At 42.1% G+C, this 25,668-nt stretch overlaps 1 protein-coding gene across 10 annotated transcripts in view; it reads right to left on the reverse strand.

The window, feature by feature from the left end:
* ZNF462 (zinc finger protein 462) overlaps window positions 1-25,668 on the reverse strand; it is a 137,603-nt gene that overhangs the window by 2,813 nt on the left and 109,122 nt on the right. For 9 of the 10 annotated variants that reach the window (XR_015548965.1, XM_087419347.1, XM_014782050.2 and 6 more), the window contains 3 exons: window positions 20,541-20,764; window positions 6,329-6,461; window positions 1,321-1,444 (listed from right to left, as the gene is read on the reverse strand). Coding sequence is in view for 8 of the 10 variants with exons in the window: in XM_087419347.1 (XP_087275473.1) it covers window positions 1,321-1,444; window positions 6,329-6,461; window positions 20,541-20,764 (481 nt within the window). In the remaining 2 variants the exon portion in view is untranslated. Of the gene's footprint in view, window positions 1-867; window positions 1,012-1,320; window positions 1,445-6,328; window positions 6,462-20,540; window positions 20,765-25,668 lie in introns of all 10 variants that reach the window. The other variant, XR_015548966.1, reaches the window with a different exon arrangement.

A 25,668-nucleotide genomic window follows, 5' to 3' on the forward strand; every position in this document is an offset into this window, starting at 1 on the left:
ATTGATGGTAGAGACAGATGAGTATATATTTTTTTCTAATTAAACAAAAGAGATACACATCCTTATTTCCCTGATCCTAAAAAGGCCTTGGGGTTTTCTTTGAACAAATGCCACAGATATACGATGAAATTATGGGCAATTTATCCTTGCAATGTGTAATGTTTAGGTAGTGTATTTCTGGTATCTTTTTTTCCTCCTCCCCAAAGCCCCAGTACATGGTTGTTTATCCTAGTTGTAAGTTGTTCCAGTTCTATGTGAGCCACTGCCACAGCATGGCAACTGACAGATGGGTGGTGTGGTTCTGTGACTGGGAACTGAACCCGGGCCGCCAAAGTGGTGAGCACCGGAATTTAACCACGAGGCCATCAGGGCTGGCTCTGGTATCTTATTAAAGAACTGAATCTACAAAAATATCCATTATTATACTATGTTTTGATTATACCATGCATTGTTGCCAGATTAACATAATTGTTTTATGTTCCCTCCTCTACTGGGTCATAAGTCATAAGTGGTAATAGCAAGAATTATCTTATGCTCAAACTCACCAGCGGGAGCTGGAAGCTTGGAGATTGGCTATATTTATTAAGACTAAAAGAGCAACTCAAGTATTAATGATTTAATGAACAGGTCCAGAAACAAATCATGGGAACAAACAAAAAGCAGAAACCAGAAGACAGAACCCATGTCTTGGGAAGCTTAGTTATATTCTCTGAAGTCTAGATGCTTCAGGTTTCAGGGGCATTTTTTGCTGAAAACACCAGCTCCTAGGTTCTCTCTGTCTGATGGACTAGGAGTGCCTTGTGTAGGGGACAATCTTGTAAGTGTTCAAGGATCTTGTAAGTGTTCTACAGGTATGCTCCCACCTACCTGGGAGGCAGGCAGAGCTGGCTCTGTCCCGAGGCAGAGCATTGAAGGCACCAAGAGGTGCGTGGGCATGTTCAAGGCCACTCAGGGAATGAGTCATCACAGAGGCAGGAACAGAAGCCCGATCTTTTGACCCCGGTCCACGCTCTATCAGAGAACGTCATGCTAATGAAAGCTGAAGGGACACTGGCTGGAGAAAGCTCTAAACTACTCAAGGGCTTGAGGGGGATTTGTCATTCATAAAGATGATTTTTCCTCATTTGACTTGTGTCTGGGTGACCATTTTAAAAACCAACAGAAAAGGAGAAACCTAATTCCTGACAACTGCCTCTCCTCCCATGCCCAGAAATGTGATACAGAGGGGCCTATGTATTGTCAGGGGAACCACAAAAAGAACCCAGTCTCCCTGCCACCTCTCACTCTGGGCAAAGGCATTCTTGGGATGGCGCAACTTACATGCCGTGTCTCAGCACGTGCCTTTCCCACTCAGAGCCCTGTGAAAATGCCCGTCCGCAAAATTCACATGGAAAACGCTTCTCAGTGTTAAGAGCAGCCCCGCGGTCAGAAAATCTCATCAGATCTGTGAGGAGAGAGCAGACATGTTACCTGTGTGCTGTGGGAGTAGGCAGAAGAGATAAGTCAACAGTCATTGGAAACCTCCTCTCCCACCTTCACTTACAAAGCCATTCGTGAAAGCAATTTCCAGATTCCTCACTCTTTTCCCTACCTGGTTTTCCACCTAAGAGTATTTCTTTTTTTTTTTTCCATTTTATTTTTATTTTATTTTTGTGTGTGTGTGAGGAAAATCAGCCCTGAGCTAACATCTGCCAATCCTCCTCTTTTGCTGAGGAAGACTGGCCCTGGGCTAACATCTGGCTGATCTTCCTCCACTTTATGTGGGACACCGCCACAGCATGGCCTGACACGTGGTGGATCGGTGCGCGCCTGGGATCTGAACCCTGGGCCGCCAGCAGCGGAGCGCACGCACTTAACCGCTACGCCACGGGGCTGGACCCTCTACCTGAAGGTATTTCTTTTTTTTTTTTTTTTAATTTTATTTATTTGTTTTTTTCCCCCAAAGCCCCAGTAGATAGTTGTATGTCATAGCTGCACATCCTTCTAGTTGCTGTATGTGGGACACGGCCTCAGCATGGCCGGAGAAGCGGTGCGTCAGTGCATGCCCGGGATCCAAACCCAGGCCACCAGCAGCGGAGCGCGCGCACTTAACCGCTAAGCCACGCGGCCGGCCCTGAAGGTATTTCTTGAATAGCTCTAAAGAATTTTTCCTGGTTCCCTGGGCCCATTCCTCGTCACCTCCCCAGTTGCTTCCATCACAAATAATCTGAGTCTTTCTTGCCCAAAGAACCCCTTCTGTCCATTCCCACGGCATCTCAGCATTTTTTTTCTATCGAATCTCTCCTTTCTGTGATGCTCTATCAGTGTAGCACCTATTCATTTTCTATTTGACATGGATTTATCTTTGCTCACTGAAAAAAGAATATAGGCTACTGAAAACACTGGTCCAGGTTATGGGTAGTGGGGTCTCAGAGTTTTGACTCGCTCCAAGTAAGGCCAGGGGCTCACGACTTGTCATCTGTCACAGATATCATAATCGACACCTCACAGGGTGGCTGTGGGCACTCAATGAGATCTACAAGCAAGGAACCTAGCATGAACGTGAACCTAGACAATGGGGAGGCCAGTATGTGAGAGCGTGTCCTCAGCTAGTGAGGGATCCTGGCCAGCTGCTCGGCATCTACTCCTCAGTTGGTGACATTCATGAATGTGGGGCTGTACAGACATTTCTGGACAAGTCTGCTGTAAACATCAAATATTGACCACCGTTTTGTTTCCTCCGCGGCACTGGGCACATGTTAGGAGTCTGATCAACGTGGATTGGCTGGTTAATTGTTTACAGGCCACTCCTCCTGGCAAACTCAAAGATGAGAGCTTATATGGCCTTTGTATTATTCCAAGACCCAAGCCCATATGTCTTTCATTACACCACAGAGGGCCAAATCTTCATGTGGGTAATAAACAGCAGGACCTAGACGGTTCTACAGCCACACTGCAAAGTGAGGGCTGCGCCCAGGGAAGTGTCGATCATCTCTACATTTCTGATCACTCTGTGCCTGTACATACAAGATGTTACAGGAAGATGTCTCCTGGTTGAAATACCCCATCTAATAAAATCCTCAAGACGATGTTAACAGGATAGGTGTCTCTGTGCTGCCTTAATCTTCAGCACAAAAAGCTATGTGAATGGGGCCAGTTTTAACAAAAGATGAAACATTTTCTCACAAATTAAGAAGATCACCACACAAGCCATTAAAAATAATTGCACAGACTATCTTCCTTGATTCTTTTCATTGGAAATGAGACAGCACCATCTGCTCCGCGCATTAATTCCTTAGCAGGGATTATCTTGGGCAAGAAATCAACAGAATGCCTTCCTGACTCCTCCCAACTGCATAATGAGAGGGGGTGGGGAGGATTCTGCTTGGGTTCATTTTGATTTCTTCATGCCTGATTTCTTCTCTTTCAAATTCCCTCCGAGCTTCCTAGGCAGGACCTGCAGTGTGGCCAGCCAGTCCTCTGTCCAGTCCTGGCGCTGGGAAAGGATGTTGAGAATGGGGTGGCTACAAGGCTGTGAGCCCCCTGACCTGAGAGTCCCTGATGACAGCTATACTGCCAACGAGGGGCACGCTCCTGGCACATTTGTTCTTTTACCCTTACGAAACATGAAACCAGCCATCTATTCTTTCCAGTGGCTCATGCTGTTTCATCCTCAGAGGAAGAGGCCAATCATTACCTGTCACACATCAAATAGCTCTCCATCAGCCCTCAGAGCCACACTAAAGCCACCTCCCTTGTTACTCCTAGAAGACAGAACGTCTGGCAAAAACACCCCGAGGCTACTGTGTGCCGTTTCTTCTTGTTGGCAAGAATATACCTAGATGGTGGAAAATTGATTCAAAGGAGATGAGACAAAGGAGGCTGTTCTTTCAAGGATCGGCGAGGGGGACGGGAAGGGTTAGCCTTGTAATTCTCATTAACAATACTAGAAGTTACTCGGGTAAATCACCCACCCTCTGAGGGAGGAATGCACACTTCTCCACCCCAAGACTTTTTTCTCATGTGGTTAAGCCTCATGAATGTGGATGCGACACCTTCCAGGGAGAAGCGATCGGACACCACGAAGTTCTTTCCAGTCACACTGAGCTGGTCTGATGCCACCGTGCCCATGCGGAGGTGGCGGCCAAGCTGGGCCAGCAAGAAAATTTGCCTGGTGTGCCCCACACATCTAACTGCCATCTTTCTCCTTCTAATTTTCTACGCTTTTATTTTGGACGAGTCATAGGGGAGGGAAGGACAAAAAAGGGTTCTGGCCTCTGCAATGCTTATAAACCTCTAAAATCATGTGTGCTCAGCTTTCGAGATTAAAAAGTCATAGTATCCAATGAGGAATAGTTAGTATCCTGAGAGAAACATCAGGCCACAGAGCATCATGCCCCAAAAGGAGCCTCTGTCCCCTGTCAGAAGCGTCCTCTTCCAGAGAACTCTGGGAACAGTGCACAGACATTAAAGAATTCATCACTAAGAACATACTTGTGAAGTGTTAAAAAAAAAGAAAATTAAAACACCATACTTCTCAGATCACAGCCATTTTCCTTGTAAGAAATCATTACAGCCCCTCCTAAGAAAAGCTACAACTTTACAAGGGCAATCAACCTACATGGTGAGGATGTTTTATTTGTCCATTTATTTTTCAGGGGACCATGGGCAAGGGGTTTTGAAGAGCTGGCACATCGTAGCTGGCAGTCCCTGCTGTCATCTTGGGTGGGAGTTCAGGGACTAAACTTGACCCCCACTGTGCAAACCCGTGGTCTGCTATGGCGTCAGGGTGGGGGCAGGGGTGGAAGTGGGAGCAGGTCAGGAAAAAGAACAGGGAGAACCTCAGAGGGAAATGGCCACCACACAGGCTTGCAAACTGAGCAAGCAGGAAAAAGCAAGACATCCTGCAAAAGTGCACCTTACATGCCAGGTTCCCTTCAGTGAAGGACATCCCACTGTGGAGAGGGTTGGGGAAATAGTATGCAGCGTAAAAGAGATCTTGCCTTTGGAGCCAGAAGACCTAAATTCAACCTCTAGTGTTTTGTTATGCTTTTTATTTTTTTTTACTTTGAACAAGCTTTTAAATTTCTTGGACCTTTATTTCCCCATTTGTAAAATGACAATAATACCACCTACATTGCAGGGTTATCATTTATTAGGTGATTACTATGTTCTAGGAACTGGGCTAATGTCTTGTACATTATCTCATTTAAGCATTACACAACCCTAGACAGTAGGTGATATTATTATATTATTATTATGGATGATACACAAAGAGATAAAAGAATTTACCCAAAGTCACATAGCTAGTAAGTAGCGTACTGGGAGCCAAATCTAGGCAGGCCAACTGCAGAACTCTCTACACTGTATAAGATTAAAGAAAAAGTTATATAAAAACCACCAACACTGGGCCTGGCCCATACTGTTGCTCACTAATGGCAACCAATCCCATTCTTCTCATCACTGGGATGATATCTATAATGTTTATTTCTCATGTTTATGTTATCCATGTGCTTTTGATAAATCTGAAGTAACTAAAGTGACATATCCCAACCCATATTCTTATATGCACCGTCTTGGGATTTCCACAATATTCTATGTTGAACAACACAGAAAACCACAATATTCTATGTTGAGCAACATAGAAAACCAACTCCAGATCACGTAAATGTATGTCTACAACTAAATATACTTTTGAAAAACTTTATTTTGAAAATAATTATATAGATTGAGGGGAAGTTGGGAAAATAGTACAAAAATCCCAAGAAACCTTCCCCAGGGTCCCTGCACACACACAGTTGAATGAAAGCTGTTGGTCTCTCTCTCCCCCTTTACAAAGCAAGAACACAGCAGCAAGGGGGTTAAGAAGAGCGCCAAGCAGAGGGACTTATGGAGAGGGACTAGGGCTCAAGTCCTTTGTAGCCTCCCCCACAAGCGCAGCATGGTATGCCCCAGCAGCAGCAATTTTAAGTAAGCAGCCAATAGGAAGTTCATTTACATTCCTTGATAGCTTTACAGTGTTATCCGTCTTATTGGCTGTCTGTCCTTATTCTGAAGATTCCCTAGACACCAGTTTTCCTTAATTAAAACAAATCACCACCAGCTATTTTTAAACAAACACATATATAGCTATACTTAGAAAATGTCTGTTTTCCTTCGAGTTTCTATAGCTGGTAATAGTTTACAAAGACATGGCCCCTGACATGTTTCTTAAGCCAGTCTGTTCTGCTACTTAACTAAGAAGGATTGTTCCTTCTGTTCCTCCTACAATAACCTTCTGCCTCCCTTCTGTCTCACCACGGATGTGCTGGATGCCATCTGGGACTCAGGGGGCAGGGATGCGACTAACCTCTGTCATCAGACTTGCTGTTCATTTCTTCTTCCTTGTCCTCGTCATCACTGCTGGAGCTCTCCATCTTCTCCTTCATCTGTTCCAGCTGATCCAAGTTCACCCGTCCAACCAGCTCAAAGTTACGGCTTACCTGGAAAAAGCCCAAACAAATGATGGAATAATGAACCACAGACTGAATGGGGGTCTCCCTGGAGGAGAGACCTTTCCAACATGATTTTCCTCTGACTGTGTTTTTGGAACCAAGATGAAACAGCACAGGTACCAAGAGGTCTTTTTCTTCACTATGCCTCTTTCAAGGTGGATCCATCCTTTGCACCCACATTCCACCATTTTCAATGGAACTGTCAACATTGGACCTTCCTTACCAAACTTAGGAAAATATATGAGCGACAGTCAACAGGAAATCAAAAGTATCACGAAGCCTGAGGTATACAGTAGGTGTCCAATAGACACTTATTGAGTTGAATTGAAAGCAGGAAATTTTGTAAACTACCCAAGTTTCAAATACTTCTGGAGGTGAAGAGCTCTGTCAGTAACCTGAAAACTAGCAGTGAGAGTCACAATATTTTCCACCAGGATCCTGTCAACCTGGAGGGCTGTGGGCTATCCCAGCTTGGGCCAGATGACAACTGTTTGATTCCTAACTCCAGTTTAAATGGAAGACAATGTGGTTACTATTAGTGTTACTACTGTTTTTGAAGCTGACCACAGCCTATTTATTTACCAACGCTGGGATTATCTGAGAAAAATCTAGATGACTAACCCCTAAAAAACCCTGTAAGAGTGTCAACTACGGCTGATTTTGTATTTATATAAAATGTGGTTAGAATAATGTGGGAATCCAAACTCTCTTCAAAATATCATCCAAGGGAAATAAAAATCCACACTAAGAAAACTCTGTAATGATGTTCTGTTTGGTGTTCTCATATCAATGGTAGCACAAAATTTTTACTTTCTTCATGAATCTATTTTCAGAACCTCTTCAGTTGCACGCACAGAATTATCAGGAATAACAGGTTAGCAAGGGACTCAAGCCAACAAAATGACACAAGCCAGTCGGCAGCCAGGGGCTGCTCTTCTATGGAGGGTGCCATGCTCCCCCTGTTGGGGGCAAGGGGAGGGACCCCCAAATATGAATGAAACCCGGCTGTGGCCTCCAGAGGCTCACAGTTTAGTTGAGGAGGGAAGACAGACATCATTAATTAGATTTCAAGGCAGATTTCCATAGCTGCTACAGTAGAGATAGAGGGTCATGAAGGCACAGGAGAGGAAAGGGAGAATCTACAAGACAATTCTGAAATATTCTCTGGGACCAGCCTGGAATAAAGATTTGCTGAGCACCACCAACTCCATATGCCTGGCAGATGGGACATCATCATCAAGTGCGACAAATGCGAGAGAAAGAGACTCAGTGCAGGGCCAACGGACGGTCCTGTGACAAGGCTTAATATTGTCCCAACAATGTCCCGGAGGAGGTAGGTGGCATTTACGAGGAGGAAGAAAACTCAGGATAAAAGCTCTTTCAAAATGAGAGAAATGATACATTGATCTAACCATAATAACAAAATCCACAAAATCAGTTGACCTTAAAAAGTCAACGTGAGGCTGGAAGAGATGTCTTCATCAATCTCAATGCTAAACACTCAGGGAAGGCAAGTTCTTGCTTTGCTCGTTAAAAAAAAATTTTAAAAATTAATAGACTAAGGTGAGAAGGAGGAGGAGGAAGTCGTGTTCAGAATCTTTAGTTCTCTTTCCTCCCCTCTAAGAGTTCACGGTCACAGTCTCTGAAGGATTGTTGCTTGTAGCACCTTCCTAAGTAGGGATTGATTTACTATACCTCACGCCTACAGACCCAAGTGAATTTTTACTTATATTTTTATAACATAAAAGCAAAAAGGGAGCGCGCCAGGAGCATGAGCTTTGAAGTCAGACAGACCTGAGTTCAAGTTCAGGGTTTGCGTTAACCACGAGGCTCTGGGCAAGTTACTCAACATAAATGTCCTCAACGTCCTCACTCGTAAAACGGGGTCAGACAGGACCTGAAACACACAGTTTCCCAAAATGTAGTTTCCTTCCCCTTTCTGGGAATGTGGCCTTTTCCAATTTTGGCTTTTGGAAATCCGTATAACAAGCATTGTAAAATGCATATTTATGAAGTTATGTTTAGCCACCAAGTCTACATTTTAACCATATAGCATTTATGACAAATATTTGAATAAAAGTTTTCTAGGTTGCCAGTTTTTTCGGAAAAGGAGGCAAAATTCCAATTTGCCTCATTTTGAAATATGTGTGAAGAAACATATTTTTAAATGACCAGTGCTTGAGAGGCAGCTTTTGCTGACCATCTTCTCCCACTTCCCACCTTTAGCCAGGACAACTGTAGGTTCGTAGAAGGGGCATGATGGGTGGGCACCTGCCCAGAACCAAAAGCAATGAAACCAAGACAGACCGAAAAAGAATCCTCAAATACCTTCTTTAATCCAGTAGTTTGCCTTTGTTCATTCATTCAGCAAGGACTTCATTCATTCATTCATTCATTCATTCAACAAGGACTCCCTGAGGGCCTGCTGTGTCCAGGCCCCGTGCTAGGTATGGGGGCCCCTGCTTCTCAAGGAACTCACGGTGACAGAAGGAGATCTGTCACCAAACCAAATGTTCTTTTTCCTTTTCCTCCTGGGGTTTTTTGGGGAGGGAGGGCAGATTGTATTTGTCCATTTTCCCATCACCTTCATCCCTTCACTAGAAAACTTTGGATTCTGCACAATTTTAAAGAGTACATGACATTTTCATGGCATGACGTTCATTTGGGGCTGACGCAGGATTTACTTGTTCCGAAGATTTCTAAAATCTTTGCTGTGCAATTAAAAGATAAAAGTAAAAACTAAAATTTTTGCTATGTAATTAGAAGATTTAAAATAAAAACTCTTTATCGTGTTGGGTTCTAACTATACTTGAAATCCTCAAATCAGTAATCTGATATTAATCTTAATATAAAAGGAAGACTCTGCACTGCATTTTTGAGCCACCGTCTCTTACCTGGATTATTGCAAGCCCTCTCCCTCCCTCCTTGCTGGTTTCCCAGCGTCCATTTGTGCCCCTTCTTGCATCTGTTCTCCAGTGCAGTCTGAGCGATTTTTTAAAAAACTTAAATCTGTTCATGTCATCTCTGCATGCCCTCAGGATAAAATCCCAATTTCTTACTGTGGCTTCCGTGTCCGACTATCATCTTATCCCGGCCTACCTTCTCCAGACTGACTCCCCTTTGCTCCCACCACCCTGAACTTACTGAGGTTCCTGGGATGTGCCATGCTCTTGACTTTGTGCCTCTGCCCGCACATGCCATTTCCTCTGTCTGAAATCCCCCCAAGACTGCCTCCTGCATCATGTCTTCTAGCCTCACTTCAATGTCACAGGGGGACCTTCGCTAAACTCCTCCTCAGTTAAATGCCCCGGCTCTACGCTTCCACAGCACCCTACATTCCCCTTTAGAACTCATCACACTCAGTAATTCATTGTTCATGGCCTGCCTCCCTGCACTGAACTGCAAACTCCATGAGGAGAGACACTCTGCATCTTATTCACAGCTGGATCTCCACTGGCCAGTGCCATGTCTAGATCAGAGGGGACGCTGTTCTCACCTCCTGGCTACTGGATGTCTTCATTTTAATTTATTTTTCTTTCCTATAAACATTCACAAAGAAAAATGGGAAAATAGAAACAACTCATTTAAAGTCCAACTACCTATACATAATAATTGTTAACAAGTTATTGTATTTATGTATTCCTGTTTTCTATGCATAGATTATTTACATTGGTATAATCATATTAAAACATGAGTGTGTATCCTGTTTTTTTATGCCTGGCTCAGCATAAATATTTTTAATCACTATATGATATGTCATCAAGTGGATATATTATAGTTTACTTGACTCTTCCCATATGAGTTTACCTTCCATTATTTCTGTCTTTTCACTATTAAAAATGCAGTAATAGGGGCTGGCCCGGTGGCGTAGTGGTTAAGTTTGCACGCTCTGCTTCAGTGGCCCAGGGTTCGCAGATTCAGATCCTGGGTGCGGACCTACTGTGGCAGCATCCCATATAAAGTAGAGGAAGATGGGCATGGATGTTAGCCCAGGGCCAATCTTCCTCAGCAAAAAGAGGAGGATTGGCAACAGATGTTAACTCAGAGCTAATCTTCCTCACGCACACACACAAGATACAGTAATAAACCTTATTGCAGATAAATCTTTCTTTCATGTTTAGTTTTAATTTTATAGGCTGAATTTCCAGACATGAAATTACAGGGTCAAAGTCAAAGGGTATGGGCTTTATAAAAGTTACAATATATTTCTAAGCTGGCTTCTGAAATGATCATACCAGTAAGTTACTTTCTGGACCTAGAGACTGGTGGGTATCTGACCAATTTCTTCATGGGGCAGAGGACATATTGAGAGAAATTCACTTTTTTTCCTGGAGATGAGAAGCAGTTTATGACCTTGCTTCCCAAAAGGCCCACAACAGAGGGAGAAAGAGCAAAGCTAAGAGTTTGAGATGTGAACCTGGCTCCTTGCAGCCTTTTGAAGGCGAAAGAAGCCATTCATGGTTTTGAAGAGTGGATTGTTCAAATACATAATCACTCAGACCACAAAACTATATATGCAGATCCTTCTATCCCGTGAAAGTTATTTCTGAATGCCCACAAATCCAAAGTCCCCTGTGAAGGCCACTAACCCCGAGTCCTGGTGAAGTCAGCTGCCCAATAAGAACGTGAGATGAGTGCCAACAACCAGAAAAAGCTTTGCCCCTTAACACGGAAGTTCTGATGCTGCAAACCCTTCCATGCTCATGCTTAATGATCAAGCTTCACAACTACATTTGCCTTCTCTTGGTTGGTTTTAACCATTCAGCAAAATGGTTTAGATCTGTTTCTAGCATGGAAAAGAACTGCTGTACTTGAGGCTTATTCTAAGGGGAGAAGTATTATATCATTTACACATATTACCAGGTTGAACATGCATTTTCATACTGTCCTAGCGTGGCAAACCCAGTCCTAGGGGAAAGACTGATATAAACTTGCTTGTTCATGAAAAAATGAAATGGATACCCTGGTCTTCAGTAATAAAGCTTATTGTATATAAACCTTTCTTTCTTGCTTAGCAGACACTAAGTGGGGGAGATTGTGATGAAAAAAATCCACTTAACATTTCCAGAGTTCCCCCTCTTACTTCCTTAACATTTGTACCTTCAAAAAGGGACACCCGATCAGGATGTTCCCATCACCTAATATGGCAGGTCCATGTAAGAAGAAAGGCCAAAGTGAACTTCTTATTTCTAGAAAAAGTGACACTGGAGAACATGGAAAAACTGCCTCTTAACATCAGAAATGCCCATCTCCATTACAAACTGAGAATGTATCGTGTTGTGAAGATTTTAAAGGACTGAGAGGCACAGGCTGGTAGTTTTTTTCTGTAAAGAGCCAGAAAAGCAAGTTTTTTTTTTTTTTTTAGGCTTTCTGGACCACATAGTCTCTGTCACAACGACTCTACAGCTGGCTTGAAAGCAGCTACAGACAATATGGAAATGGATGACCGTGGCTGTGTTCCAATAAAACTGTATTTGTGGACACTGAAATTTGAATTTCATACCAGAAAATATTACTCTTCGATTTTTTTCAACCATTAAAAAATGTCAAAGCCATTCTTAGCTGGTGGGCCATATAAAAACAGGCAGTGGGCCAGATTTGGTCCATGGGTCAGTTTGCCAACCCCTGACTTAGGCTATCAGGTGGTTTACCCAGCAGATCTTCTTTGCTTGTCTTTGAAAGTCAGAATGGGAATGAGGGAAAGAAATCAGTGGGAGAAAGGTTCAGCAATGCATCATTCCTATGATTTCTTGCAGGAAGATGGTCAAAGGTGCAGGTACAAATCTTGAATTCTCTGAGAAAGCATATCAGTCAGAGCTGTAAAAGCTTCTAGAAAGGATATTCAGCTAAGTGTATTAAAGGTCTATGGAAGATGAGCTGTTACACCCTATTTGCCCTGCAGTCTGCAGCCCTCCTATTTTATGGATACCTTTACCAAGCACCTAACATGCTGGGTTGTGATTCTTTGTCTAACCTTGTCTCAACTATTTGCTTATAAACCCTTCCAGGGTAGCAACCACTCCTTATTTAGCTTTATATGCTCAGTGCAGAGTGTAAGGTCAGTCATCTAGCTGACACACAATAGATGTTATTTGAATTTAGTGGTAACATAAAAACCCACGGGAGATTATAACATATAAAGAACTTCATAATATTGCATCCGATGATATAAATTTGCTTGCTAATGAGAGAATAAAATTGGACATTTTATAAAAGATTTTGCTTCAATTCTTACCAAATATCTATTATGTGCTAAAAATTAATCCAACAGTTTTTACATGTATCCTTTAACCCTTATGACCATTCTGCAAGATATGGGTTATCTTCCATATCCGTAGATGAGGAAAACAGAACACAAAACAAGTAAGTGATAAAGCCAGGGTTAGAATTCACATCTTCAGATGACATAGCTCCAGCTTCCCCCATTATAATGCAAATCATCTGTAGAAATGCAAAATTACTTGAAAAAATATGTAAAAATTACCCACGGTATATCGGCTGAGCACAAAAAGAAGGAAGACAGAAGTATTTTGACAATAATGCTGTGTTGCAAAATTTGATGGGATGGAGCAGGAGAATCTTTTGAGAATTTTTCTTCAAAATGAAAATGCTTCTAAGAGTAAGAATAAAGGATGGTCAAGTACCCAGAAGGGTATGGAGCACAGAAGTCACGGACAATGTCTACTTTCTTTTGCAATCACTGAGTCAGAAGCAGAAAATATGCTTCTGCCAGACCTAACTTAGCAAAAGCCCAGACAAAATCAACTCATTTTGAGAATCTCTGCCTAACTCCAGTCACAGGTACTCAAGAAAGCCCAGTGAAGGCACCATTAAGAAAGTCAACGAACTACGTTGTTGGCCAACTGAGCTGTTGCCAACCTCCTGACCTCGAAATCCAGAGGCAAAGATGCTAATGACGCTGCCACATTTTGCTTATTTGAACAAACAGGATACTTAAAATTTCCTATTTGAAAAGTGATTTCATTTATTGATTTATTTAGCAAACAGCTAGTGGAGGCTTTATTATATGCAGGGCACTGTGGTTCGATTTTGGAAGAAAAGAGAGATAAATAACATGGTTTCCATTTTAAGAACTTTGCATCCAATGGCAAGACAGAGACTTGTTAAGATTGTTAAGTGCAAGTTGAGGCAACATGAAATACGTGCCTAAGAGAGGAAGATGGAAAGTCCTATGGAAGCTTGGGAGCAGGAGCAATTGATTTTGACCGGAGAGTTGGGTGGATAGTTTCAAAGGTTGCAAGCAAAGAACATCTTCAAATATCTACTTGAGAAATACTGTCAAATGTTCTGTCAGGCACGTTCTTCTGAAAAATGGTCACCCCTCTTGCTCATCTGCTTCTGATTTCTCTGTCTTCCAAAATACAGAAAAGAAATGGGTCTATGGTTGACAAATCAGGAAGCAGGACTAACATGAAGGAAAGCAGAGATGAAATGATAATCTAGAGAAACCTTCCACTTGCAGAAATCCTCATAGTCGATAAAGCTGAAGCTGCTAGGACTTAGTTCAGAAACTAAACGCGACCCAAAAACACGGCCAAAGGTATGTTTCATGACGCGAAGTGGGGGGAAGGTTCATCTTTTGTTTTATTTCTTCTCATTTCCTTTGCTGGAAGCAAATGTTCTATGTGACTTTTTTTGCCACCGTGGATGTCACTAGTCCAGAAAGCTGAACAATTTTATCAGCGTAACTAAAATGTTTATGATTCCTTCCGAGCTTAATGTTCTGCTGTTTCCCCCAAACTGGCAAAAAGTAAGAGACACGAGGTTCCTTAGAGTTCAGCTGCCTGAGGCGCCATTTGTATAAAAAATTAAAACCATTTCAAAGTAAATTCAATTAGTGAGTGTGTATTGCCTGAATAGTCTATCCTTCTAAATTTAATATACCGAACATGACAATTTTACGAGCAAACCAAGTTAGAGATAATATATTTTTATGTTCGTTAAACTAGCAGAGAGACTTCATGAACCATAAAGAACACTAACAAGGTATTGCATATACTTAAACTTTCTTCAAAAAAAAACATTTTTTTTTTAAATGTGAGAAGTGCAATGTTTGTTTTTTTTTCATGACTTCAAGGTTCCTAGAAATGTTAAGTCTTCATCTTTCACCAGCATTGCTAATAAATGGCACTACTGATAACATGATTTCATTGTGTGTGTGTGTGTGTGTGTGTATGTGTGTGAGAGAGAGAGAGCGAGAGAAAGAGAGAGGACTGGAAGGAAGGAAAGGAGAGAGGGATTGAAAGAACAATTTGCCTTCTAGAAAATCTAGTGAGATCAAAAAAAGGGAGTTGAGGGACAAAAAATAAAATTTCAAACACCCTACACTGTTTACTTTAGATTCCAAGAGATTACAAGTGATTCCTTGTTCACTGGCACAAAGATAAAGGTCTAGGTAGACAAGTGTCACCTAAAAAATGATGATGCTGATTGTCATTCCTTTGCTACTTCACCTTGGCTCCTGAGAATAAACATGGCAGCTTAAATCCAGTGCACTTGAGAATTTGGTTCTTAAATGGAATGGCATAGTTGACTTCAAGGACTCTTCCTGTGTACCAGTGTTCTGTCCAGTCCATGAACGATACAGTCTGACATCTTTAGAGACATTTCTGAAGTTTACAAGTTTTGCAGGCAGAATTCAGAAGTCTAGTTTTGAACGTCCAGCTCTGTTTAATGAAATCCTTTGACTGAAAATACATCTTACAGTATCTTATAGTTTCTTCTGTGGATTCTCTCCACCACACAAAATCACCTAAAGCTATATGTGGAAGAATGCAATGAGCAATGCACTCAACACATAGTCTTACAGGGAAAAAAAATAGTGAACCCTTGCTTAGAACCGATTGCTAAGTCTACTGCACATCTTATTTTTGGCAGTTTACGCATTAATCTGGATCTCGAGCAGCTTGCAGATCTATTTGTTCCCAGGATCAACTTTATAAGAAAAGACTGCAGAAAACTAACATTTATCGAGGACCTACTATGTGTCGGGTTGCATCTTTTAGGTATTGAGGTATACTTTCCTTACCATAAAATTTATCTATTTTAAATGAACAGTTCAATGCGTTTCAGCAAATTTATGCATTTGTGCAACACTTGCTACAATCTAGTTTGAGAATCCTTCTATTACTCTAAGAAGTTCCTTCATATGGTCTGTAATCAATTCCTGCTCCCAACTTCCAGCCCCAAGCAACCTCTGATCTGCTTTGTTTCCACAGTTTTGCTTTTTCTAGAAATTTCATATAAATGGAGTCATACCATATGCAGTCTTTTGTGTCTGGCTTCTGTCCACTTAACATGATGTTTTTAGATTTATCCATGTTGTTACATGTATTAGTAGCTCATTTATTTTTACTGATGAGTAGTATTCCAACCTGGATATAGGACATTTTGTTTATCCATTCACTATACGTGAGAGTAGACTTGCTGGATCAGATGATAAGTGTATGTTTAACTTTTAAACAAATTGCCAAAATGCTGCGAGGTGGCTATGCCATTTTATGTTCCAACCAGCACTGTATGAGATTTCCAGTCTCCACATCCTTGCCAACACTTTGGAACTATCAGTCTTCTTCATTTTAGCCACTCTAGTGGGTAGGCAGTGATATCTTAGTGTTGTTTTAATTTGCATTTCCCTAATGATGAGTCTTACTGAGCATCTTTTCATGTGATCACTTGCCATTTGTATATTCTCAGGAATAAAGCGTCTATTCAAATCTTTTTCTCATTTTTAATTGAATTATCTTATTATTGAGTTGTAAACGTTCTTTACATATTTTGGTTAAAGTCCTTTGTTAGATAATTACTTTGCCAATGTTTGTTTCCAATCTGTTGTTTGCCTTTTCATTTTCTTAACAGTGTCTTCTGAAGAGCAAAAATTTAATTTTGATGACATCTAATTTATCAGTTTTTTTTTCTTTTGATATCCATAGCTTTTGTATCATATCTAAGAAAATTCTCCCTAACCCAAGGGAAATTTTCTGCTATTTTTCTAAAAGTTTTATAGTTTTAGCTCATATGTTTAGGTTTATGATCCATTTTGATTTAATATTTGTGTTGGGAGTGATGTAAGGTCAAGGATCATTATTTTGCATATGGAAATCCAATTGTTCTAGTATTATTTATTTAAAAAATCATCCTTTCCCTATTACCTTGGCACCGTTGATAAAAATCAACTGATCACATATATGAGGGTTTATTTCTAGACTCCTCTGCACCACCAATCTATGCATCTATCCTTACGCCAATACCACACCCACTTGATTACTATAGCTTTTTTTTTTTGGCTGGGAAAGATTTGCCCTGACCTAACATTTGTTGCCAATCTTCCTCTCTTTTTTCCCCCTCCCCAAAGCCCCAGTACATAGTTGTATATTCTAGCTGTAAGTGCATCTAGTTCTTCTATGTGATCCGCTGCCACAGCATGGCAACTGACAGACGAGTGGTGTGGTTCCGGGCCCAGGAACCGAACCCAGCCCTCTGAAATGGAGTGCGTTGAACTTTAACCACTAGGCCTTCAGGGCTGGCTCAATTACTATAACTTTATAATAAGTTTTGAAATCAGGAAGGGTAAGTCCTACAATTTTGTTCTTTTTTCCATACTATTTAAGCTGTTCTGGGTTCTTTGCATTGCCATATAAATTTTAGTATGAGCATATTGATTTCTGCCAAAGAAAAAAGCCTACTGAGATTTTGATGGAGATTTTGTTAAATCTATAGATCAACTTGGGAAGAAGTACCAATAGTGAGTCTTCTAATCCATGAATATTGCACCTATTACATTAATTAGTTCTCTTATTTCTCTCAACAACATTTTGTAGTTTTCAGTGTACAGCTCTCACAGTTCTTACGTTAAATTTATGAAGTATTTTATTATTTTTGATGTTATTGTAAATAGAATTGATCTTTTTAAAATTTCATTTTCAGATTGTCCATTACTACTACATAGAAATATAAGTGATTTTTGTATATTGATCTTATATCCTGCAACCTTGCTAAACTCACTAATATTCTAGCAGCATTTTTTTTTTATAGATTCCTTAGGATTTTCTACCCACAAAGATCACACTGTCTCTGAACAAAAACAGTTTCATTTCTTCCTCTCCAATTCTTATGCCTTCAATTTCTTGTTCTTCTCTCATGGTCCCTGATTTTTGTATTTGAATTATCAGCAAACTTCTCTTTAGTACATTGTACATTGACACTCCTATGCCTCTTTCACGGATGCTGAAATCAGACTTTTGTATATCCTTCACCCCGATAAATGAACATATTTAACTAGTGCATAATGTCATCTCCTATCAGTCAAAAATTCAGTTTCAGCAGCACTGCTATCTTTGTTTATAAAATAGCGCTTGGATAATTATTTTAAAAATTCTAACTGCATTTCATACTCATCATTTCAAAAAGAAGAAATAGAAAATGGGAAAAGGAAAGTGCTGCTGTCAGAATACGCACGAGACTCAGAAACTTAACAACAATTGAGACAAAGAGGAAAATCATTAGGCATGCTGAGGGTGGCAATTCTTTAGCCCCAATTAGGCGCTCATTGGACTTCATAAGCTGGTCAACCATGACCAAGACTAAAATTAAAAAGAACAGACATGGCCCAGTGAATATATAACATCAAAGACTGTGTATAAAATGCAAGGTGTAATTAGTGATTTTATAATGTACTTTAGGTCTTCAGGAACATAATTGCCTTCATGATAGGTACAGCTGTTGTCATATTTGAGCACAGTTCAACTCACAAATAGACTGAGGAACACAGTGGGTCTCAAAGAGGGGAAACACGAGGACCTCATTCAATCTTACGAAACTTCTGAGAAAGCTATAATGGTTCCCATTTACAGATCAGAAAATAGAGAAATTTAAGGAACTTGCTCAAGTTGTACAGTAAATGGTGAAGACAAGATTCAAACTCCCGTCTGTGTGGCTCCAAGAGCTCTAAATTGGGCCCCTATTTTCCTAAGCAACCCATTTCCCTGATGCAGATCCTGAAGCCCCAGCCTTCCACCCCTGCTCCGGAAGCCTCCAGTTCCACATTTCATGGTTTCTAACCTCCCTGGACTTCCCCAGTGACTCACAAGCTACTGTGCAACAACTGGAGAAGAATCTTCTTCCTAGTTTGCTCTGTCCCCAAATTCCAACCTGCAGGCTTGAACACTATAATAAAAAGATCTGAGGTGGTTACATAAATAAGACACGTGCACAAATGTAGAAAGCTTGGTTTGAGATGGATGAGTGATTTTCCTTTGAGTTTGGGGGCAGAAATGCCCAGGAAGTTTGAATAAGAAAGGATATCAAAGTTTTTATGTGAGATAATTTAGGCTTTTCTTCTCCACTTTCATGTTTTGGGCACATTAGAAAATGAATGTCTTCCAAAGCAGAATATTTGCCATAAAACCATTAACTTGTGGCTGAGTGATAAAGCCCAGCCTTCTCTCTCAACACTCCTTAGGAAAATTCTAAGCCTTGGCTGCAGATGATTCAGATTAAAATCTTTATAACTGGGGTTTGTATGGCCAGAAAACAGGAGCTGTGTTTCCACTGAGTGGGACACAGAGCAAGGAAGAAGGAAATATTATCAGAAGTGTTTCTCATTGCGCCTTAAGTAAACACTCACTGGATGTTTGGATTTGTTGGTTAATTAGAAAGCATTTGAATAGTCTCTTTTCATGAAACAAACACAAATCCTGGCCCTACCCCCCCGCCTTCTGGGCAATACACAAACCAGAAACAATCCTCTCAATTGCTGATGTGCCAAATAATCCGATGAGAAGTGAGGAAGCCATCCTGTATGATTTCACCCTCCAATCAGTAGACCTCTAGGAGACATTTTTTTCCACAAACTCCTTATTTTATGTCCTATACTAATCTGTTCTTTATCAATCCCCCTCCCAAGTAAAACACATCTTTTACAGTTCTTATAGCGTTTAGACATGAATAGCAATGCCTTGGAAAATCTTTGTAGCTAGCAAAATGTTGGAAACAACCTACACGACTGAGGGACACAGGGGCAGAGCCATCAGACAGAATAGAGGCCAGCAACTATGGGGCCACAGCCTGTAGCCTATTTCTGTAAATAAAGTTTTATTGGAACACAATCACGCCCACTCATTTATGTCTTGTCTATCGCTGCTTTCTTTTTGGAAGGGCAGAATTGAGCAGTTGCCACAGAGACCGTCTGGTCCCCAAAGCCTGAAATATTTACTATCTGGCCCTTTACAGAAAAAATTTGTCAACCCTTATGACAATACATGTAAAATAATATGGAGAAATACTCCTGTTAGGATGTTAAGTTAAAAAAAAAGGGTAGGGGGAAGATACCCTATTTCATGTATAGTATAATCACAATTAGCTAGCTCTGGTGGTCTAGTGGTTAAGATTCAGTGCTTTTACCATCGTGGCCCGGGTTTGTTTCCTGGTCAGGGAACCACACCACCCACAGCATCCGTCTATCGGTTGTCCTACTGTGGCGGCTGCGTGTTGCTGTGATGCTGAAAGCTATGCCACCAGGATTTCAAACACCAGCAGGGTCACCCATGGTTGGCAGGTTTCAGCGGAGCTTCCAGACTAAGACAGACTAGGAAGAAGGACCTGGCCACCACTTCCAAAACAATTGGCCGTGAAAACCCTAGGAATAGCAGTGGAGCACTGTCTGATATAGCTCCGGAAGGTGAGAGGATGGTGCAAAAAGACTGGGCAGGGCTTGGCTCCACTGTCCACAGAGTTGCTAGGAGTCGGAATTGACTCGACTCTACAGCACCAACAATAAAAACAATCACAATTATGTAAAACAAAGGAAACTGGGCATAGAAGAGGCCAAAAATGTTAAGCAGTTGGATTTGGGTGATTTTCCTTATCCCCATCTCTCTGTTCCAATTTCCTAAAATGACCTTATATGTCTTTTATAACAGGAAAAAACTGGTTCTCATTTTAAACATTATTTTAGTTCATGTCTGTGTCTCGCACCCAGTGGGTGTGACTGGATTCACCTCTGCCCCGCTGCGGGCCCCCCACGGGCAGGAAGTCCCAGGCCAGTACCTTATGCTCGTCCCGAAGGTGGCTGTCCAGTTCCTCCGTGTGCTTGGTCTCGTAGTAGCAGAGCTGGCACTTGTAGGGTTTCAGTTCATTGTGCTTTTCGATGTGTTGCTGGAGGCTCTCATCACTGGAGCAGGTGAAGGTACACTTATCGCAGCGGAAAACTACTCCCTGCAAGTATTTGGACAGTTTGGACCGGCACACCTCGATGGGGACAACGCGCTCCTCTGCGGAAACAAATCGGATGGAAAGATGGGAAGTTTTACTGACGGTAAGCAGACATTCCTTCTTTGGACTAGAAGACGACACTCACGCATTCCATTTTGCTGCGTCTTATGAGTTTGAGTCTGTGAACTGCATGCATGTACAGTACTGCCCCTCCTCCAACCCCAAAACATATTCCTCGGGTACAAGGAGGTGTTTTTAAGACCAAAAGCTCCTTGTGTACTTAATACCCAGAATGATCTATAACTGGGGGTGAGCAGGTTGCAAGGTGCTGGCTCATTCCTAAAGGGAGGTGATTAAAGGAGGGAAGAATTGAAATGCCTGCCATTTTTACCAACATGAATGATCATTGACAGCAACCATTAGCACTTCCTCCGTCATGAGCAGCAAGTGTCATTCAGGCTGGACTTACAGGTGTCGGTAAGGAGGAAGGAAACTGACATTCCCCGAGCACCCGTGTGCACCACTGTGCCCCTTCCTGGCAACTCTCTTAGGCTGGAATTATTCCCATTTAGTAAAGTGAGGAACCGACTTTTAAATTACTCTCCAAAGGTCACAGACATTGTAAGTGGCAAGCTGAGATCCGCATCCCTGTCTGTCGAACTGCAACTCTATTATTCCTCATCACTTCCAATTTCATTCCTGTTCCCCCTTCCAAGATGTTCTCAGCAAGACAGTTTTCCTTTTCCTGAAACCAAAGGAATCTCTAACTTCAAATCTGAAAAGGAAACCTGTACACTTTTCTTCACTAAAACTCCAACTCTGAAGAGCTCACAAATGAAATGGCCACAGGCAACCTTCAGGGGGAGATGGGGGTGGCATGGGAGATATGGAGGATTTGTGCCTTTCCACACAATCTGTAATCTGATTGTCACCAGGGAAAAATAACAGAGAGAGAGGATTCGGGTGCTTTTCCTGTTAACACACCAAATGCTGTAGGGCTGGAAATGCGTGTGCTTGTTTATTTTGCACTCTCTCACCCTTGTGTTTAACTGCTCAAATTAAATTTCACACCAGTCTGCCCAGAGTATCGGCACACGCGCCAGATATCCATAACTGGGATAAAATTAAAATCTGTGCTATTTATGCAAGGATCAAATATAGCGTGTGTGTTCATGCTGTGTCTGGATTTCATAAGACTCCGAAAGTTTACAAATGGACGCACACAACATATACTTATATTATTTATAAACAGCAATGTGTTATTAAGTCAAGAAAGGGTGATTTATTCTCAGAGTCACGGAGTAGCGATGTTTCCAGAGCGTCAGTCTTTTGTGCGCTGATGCGACTCACTGGGTGCATCCTCCCTCTGTTGTTGGCCTGTGTTGGGCCCCTGGGGACTTTTCCCCACCCACCGTCATGCCTTAGTCTCAGCCACCACATTCTCACTGCAGGACAGTACTGCCTTGGGAGTCCCTGAATGCGGCGATTAATTGGCCAGCGAAAAGCTGGGCAGAGGGAGCGTGGAAGGTGATGTCTGCAACATACTCCCTGGAGCTCTAATGCATATGTTATTTTCCCCATACAAAGAGTCAGTGGCTTATTTAGAAATATAAATATTTTTAAACCAAAGTATAGCAGACAGCTAAGAAACACATGATTATAATGTAATCCACACATTTTCTTAGAATAGCAAATGTTTAACAGTCTTCTAACCATTCAGTATAATGGTTTGGTGTAAACGGAAGAAAAAATGCTTTGGTGTAAACTGGTGAGCCTTAAGCAGCCCATACTGGGGCCGGCCCGGTGGCGCAGCGGTTAAGTGCGCACACTCCGCGTCAGCAGCCCGGGGTTCGCAGGTTCGGATCCTGGACGCGCACCGACGCACTGCTTGTCAAGCCATGCAGTGGTGGCGTCCCATATAAAGTAGAGGAAGATGGGCACAGATGTTAGCACAGGGCCGATCTTCCTCAGGAAAAAAAAAAAAAAAAAAAAAAGGAGGATTGGCAACAGATGTTAGCTCAGGGCTAATCTTCCTCACAAAAACAAAACAAAACAAAAAAAGAAGCCCATGCTACCTTGTCCTATTCCTCTAAACCAGAGTTTCTCAGTTGTAACACTACTGACATTTGGGGGCCAGGCAATTCTTTGTAGTGGGGGCTGTTCTATGCACAGTAGGATGTTTATCAGCATCCCTGGCCTCTACCCACTAGATGCCAGTAGCACCCCGTGCCCCCCGGGTTGTGACAACCAGAAATGTCTCCAACAAATGCACCCTGAGGAGGCAACATGGACCAGGTTGATCCAGCTGCTCTGGGTAAGACCCATGGACACGAACCATGCACAAGCTGGTGCCCAGGGCAAGAGATGGGGGTGCAGGCTGAACCAGGGGGACCAACCCCCACACTTTTTACACCACAGGAGCTCATGGGAAGTGCTGACTGAACTTTTCTGGCACCTTCCTTGAGACTGCGTCCCCCCTTGCTCTCTCTGTGTTTGTTCCTGATTTATAGTCTGTCATTTCTCCTGCTTCCACTTTCATTCTTTGGCTCTGGCCTGTCCCGTCTGCCCTGGTTCTGTCGACCTCAGTGGAGATGGAGAACAGCTGGGTATGATTTTCCACACAACGACGCCTCCCACACCCTGAAGACAGTCATTCAGTCACCTCCTGTCTTCACTTCTCCCCCGTAAATAATCGCTTCTTTCAAACTGGTTTTTTATAGGTCTCCTTTTCAATTCCTCTACCACTTTGGTTAGTTTTCTTTGCAGTTTCCAATTTCACTATGTGTGTCTAAGTGAATTTTACACAGTCATAGCGCTCCAAATAATACCTTGGAGTTTCAATAATAATAATGAATGTGAACCACAGCTACAATTGATTAAGTGCTCACTATGTTTTAAGCACTGTGAGGTGCTCTACCCTCACTGCCATTTTTATTCTCATAACACCCTGCAAAGTCACTTTATTATCTTCAGTTTATTGATGTGGAAACTGAGAGCCAATCTGTTAAGCTGCTTCCTCAAAGTCACTCCTCTAGTTCAGCACAAAGTTGTGACCTGGGAGCACAGGCCTCCTGCCCTTAGCCAGCATCCTGCTCCTTCACCCTTGAAAACAACTCTCAGGCAACATCCAATCGGTATGTAGTGAACTCATAAGCTTAACTAATAATTCCTAATATTTTAAAAATGCAAAAGCTCTAGATATCTAAGGCAACCATTTCTATCTGAATGTCTTCCAAATATGTTCTGGGTCTGATCATTTCCCTGCTTACTTACTCTGAAATGTAAGATTTCCCATTTCCAAACTAAGACGTTACCAACGTCCCAAGTCTCTTAGTTACGTGGATTTTTACTAAGATATTAATTGTAGAAAAAAGTTAACTTTTTCTCCTTTCGAAAAACATGGCTAACATGACCAAGATAAAAAAACAAGACAGACTTTGAAAGGCGGGCCAATGACTGACAGCATTTTCTGAATGAGGTTATTCATGGTTGAGGCAAGCGAGGGACATAAAGTTAGAGACGGGAATGTTTCCAGGTATGGCCGGAGCCCTGTCTTGGCTACAGAAGCTCAGCGCTCAGGGCTTTTTTCTATGGGGGCAGCGACAACTGTGGGTCTTTCTTGACTTCACACCTCTCAAAATTACCTTGGGTAAGAAAGCAAGGCCTGAATCACACTCATTGTGACTCACCTTCCAGCACTGGCTGCAAAAATATTATGACTTCACCAGTTCGACTGCAAGATAGATTGTCTCTCTCATCTCCTCCTACTCAAAAGATGCTTGGTTCTGCAGCCGGGCCCCAGGGTAATGCCACACTGAAGCACCTGGGCACGACGGGGCAACAAGAGCCCAGAAGCGCACGCTGTCAACTCCCGTGGTGCTCGGTGGAAAATTCTGCAGAATTACAACTCCAAAGGGGGGGTCACTTTTGCTCCAAACAGTGAAAAACCACATCACTGTGGAGTCCAGAATCTCCAAGCAAAGATCCTTCCTGAAAGGCAGACCACATGGGAAACACACATGGGTTTCCTCCTCACAATGTGCCAAGTCTAAAGGAAGCAGGGAGAGATCTGGAAGTCATTCACTCCAACAAACTTGGTAGGCAGATTATCATGCTAGAGGACTGAGACTCTCTTTGGGCCAAACCAAAGACCCACCCATTACTCTCTCTCAGCCAAACAAGTGACAAAGGCTGAGTACTAGAAAGTCATTAAGAAAACAACAATAGTTTCTAAAAAAACAATCATCCCCAAACACGACCATAAATAGACACATGTAAACACAAGCACAACAGCTCCTGGTACGAAGTTGTTAAGTTTTGATGTCAGCCAGGCCACCATCCTCAAGCCAGAGAGAGCTGGGAACCAGACCTCTAATTCCAACAGGCCAAGTGTTTGATGGGGATGAAAGGGAACCTGTAATTTCACTGAATAAAATGAAAGACTGGCCATTTCACTGTAGATTTTTTTCTCAAGACAAACGATATTGATCAGATAAATTAGGAGAGATTAGTTCCATTCTAACAAGATGCCTACCTGTGGGGTTCAGTTAAACTCAGCATTTGTCTAAGTATTGGGGTTACAGGCTGTGAAGCAGAAACTTTAAGCTGATTTGAATCACAGTATCAGTGATTACACAGCTCCATAATTATCATGTAAATATTTGGCAGAACTGTGTTTCACCCCTATAATTCCATCTGTGCCCAATTTTCCAGGTTCAGTCTAGATGCACAAGGTATATACAGGCAAAGCTATGCATGGCGCATCCGGCCTCCAAGGGCAATAAACTGAATGGAAATGTATGAAACTCATGAAACTATTTATTTCCTTGTTCATTGTCTCTCTTCCCTTTGAAGTTCAAGTTCCCAAGTTCCCTCGGGGCACAAACCTCACCTGATTCTCCACGGCTGTATCCCCAGAGCTTAAAACAATGCCGACATATAGCAGGTGTGTTCAATAAATATT

This window comes from Ceratotherium simum, chromosome 29 (genome assembly GCF_057802395.1).
Source record: "Ceratotherium simum simum isolate JZ-2026a chromosome 29, ASM5780239v1, whole genome shotgun sequence".
In the NCBI taxonomy this organism is placed as follows: domain Eukaryota; kingdom Metazoa; phylum Chordata; class Mammalia; order Perissodactyla; family Rhinocerotidae; genus Ceratotherium; species Ceratotherium simum.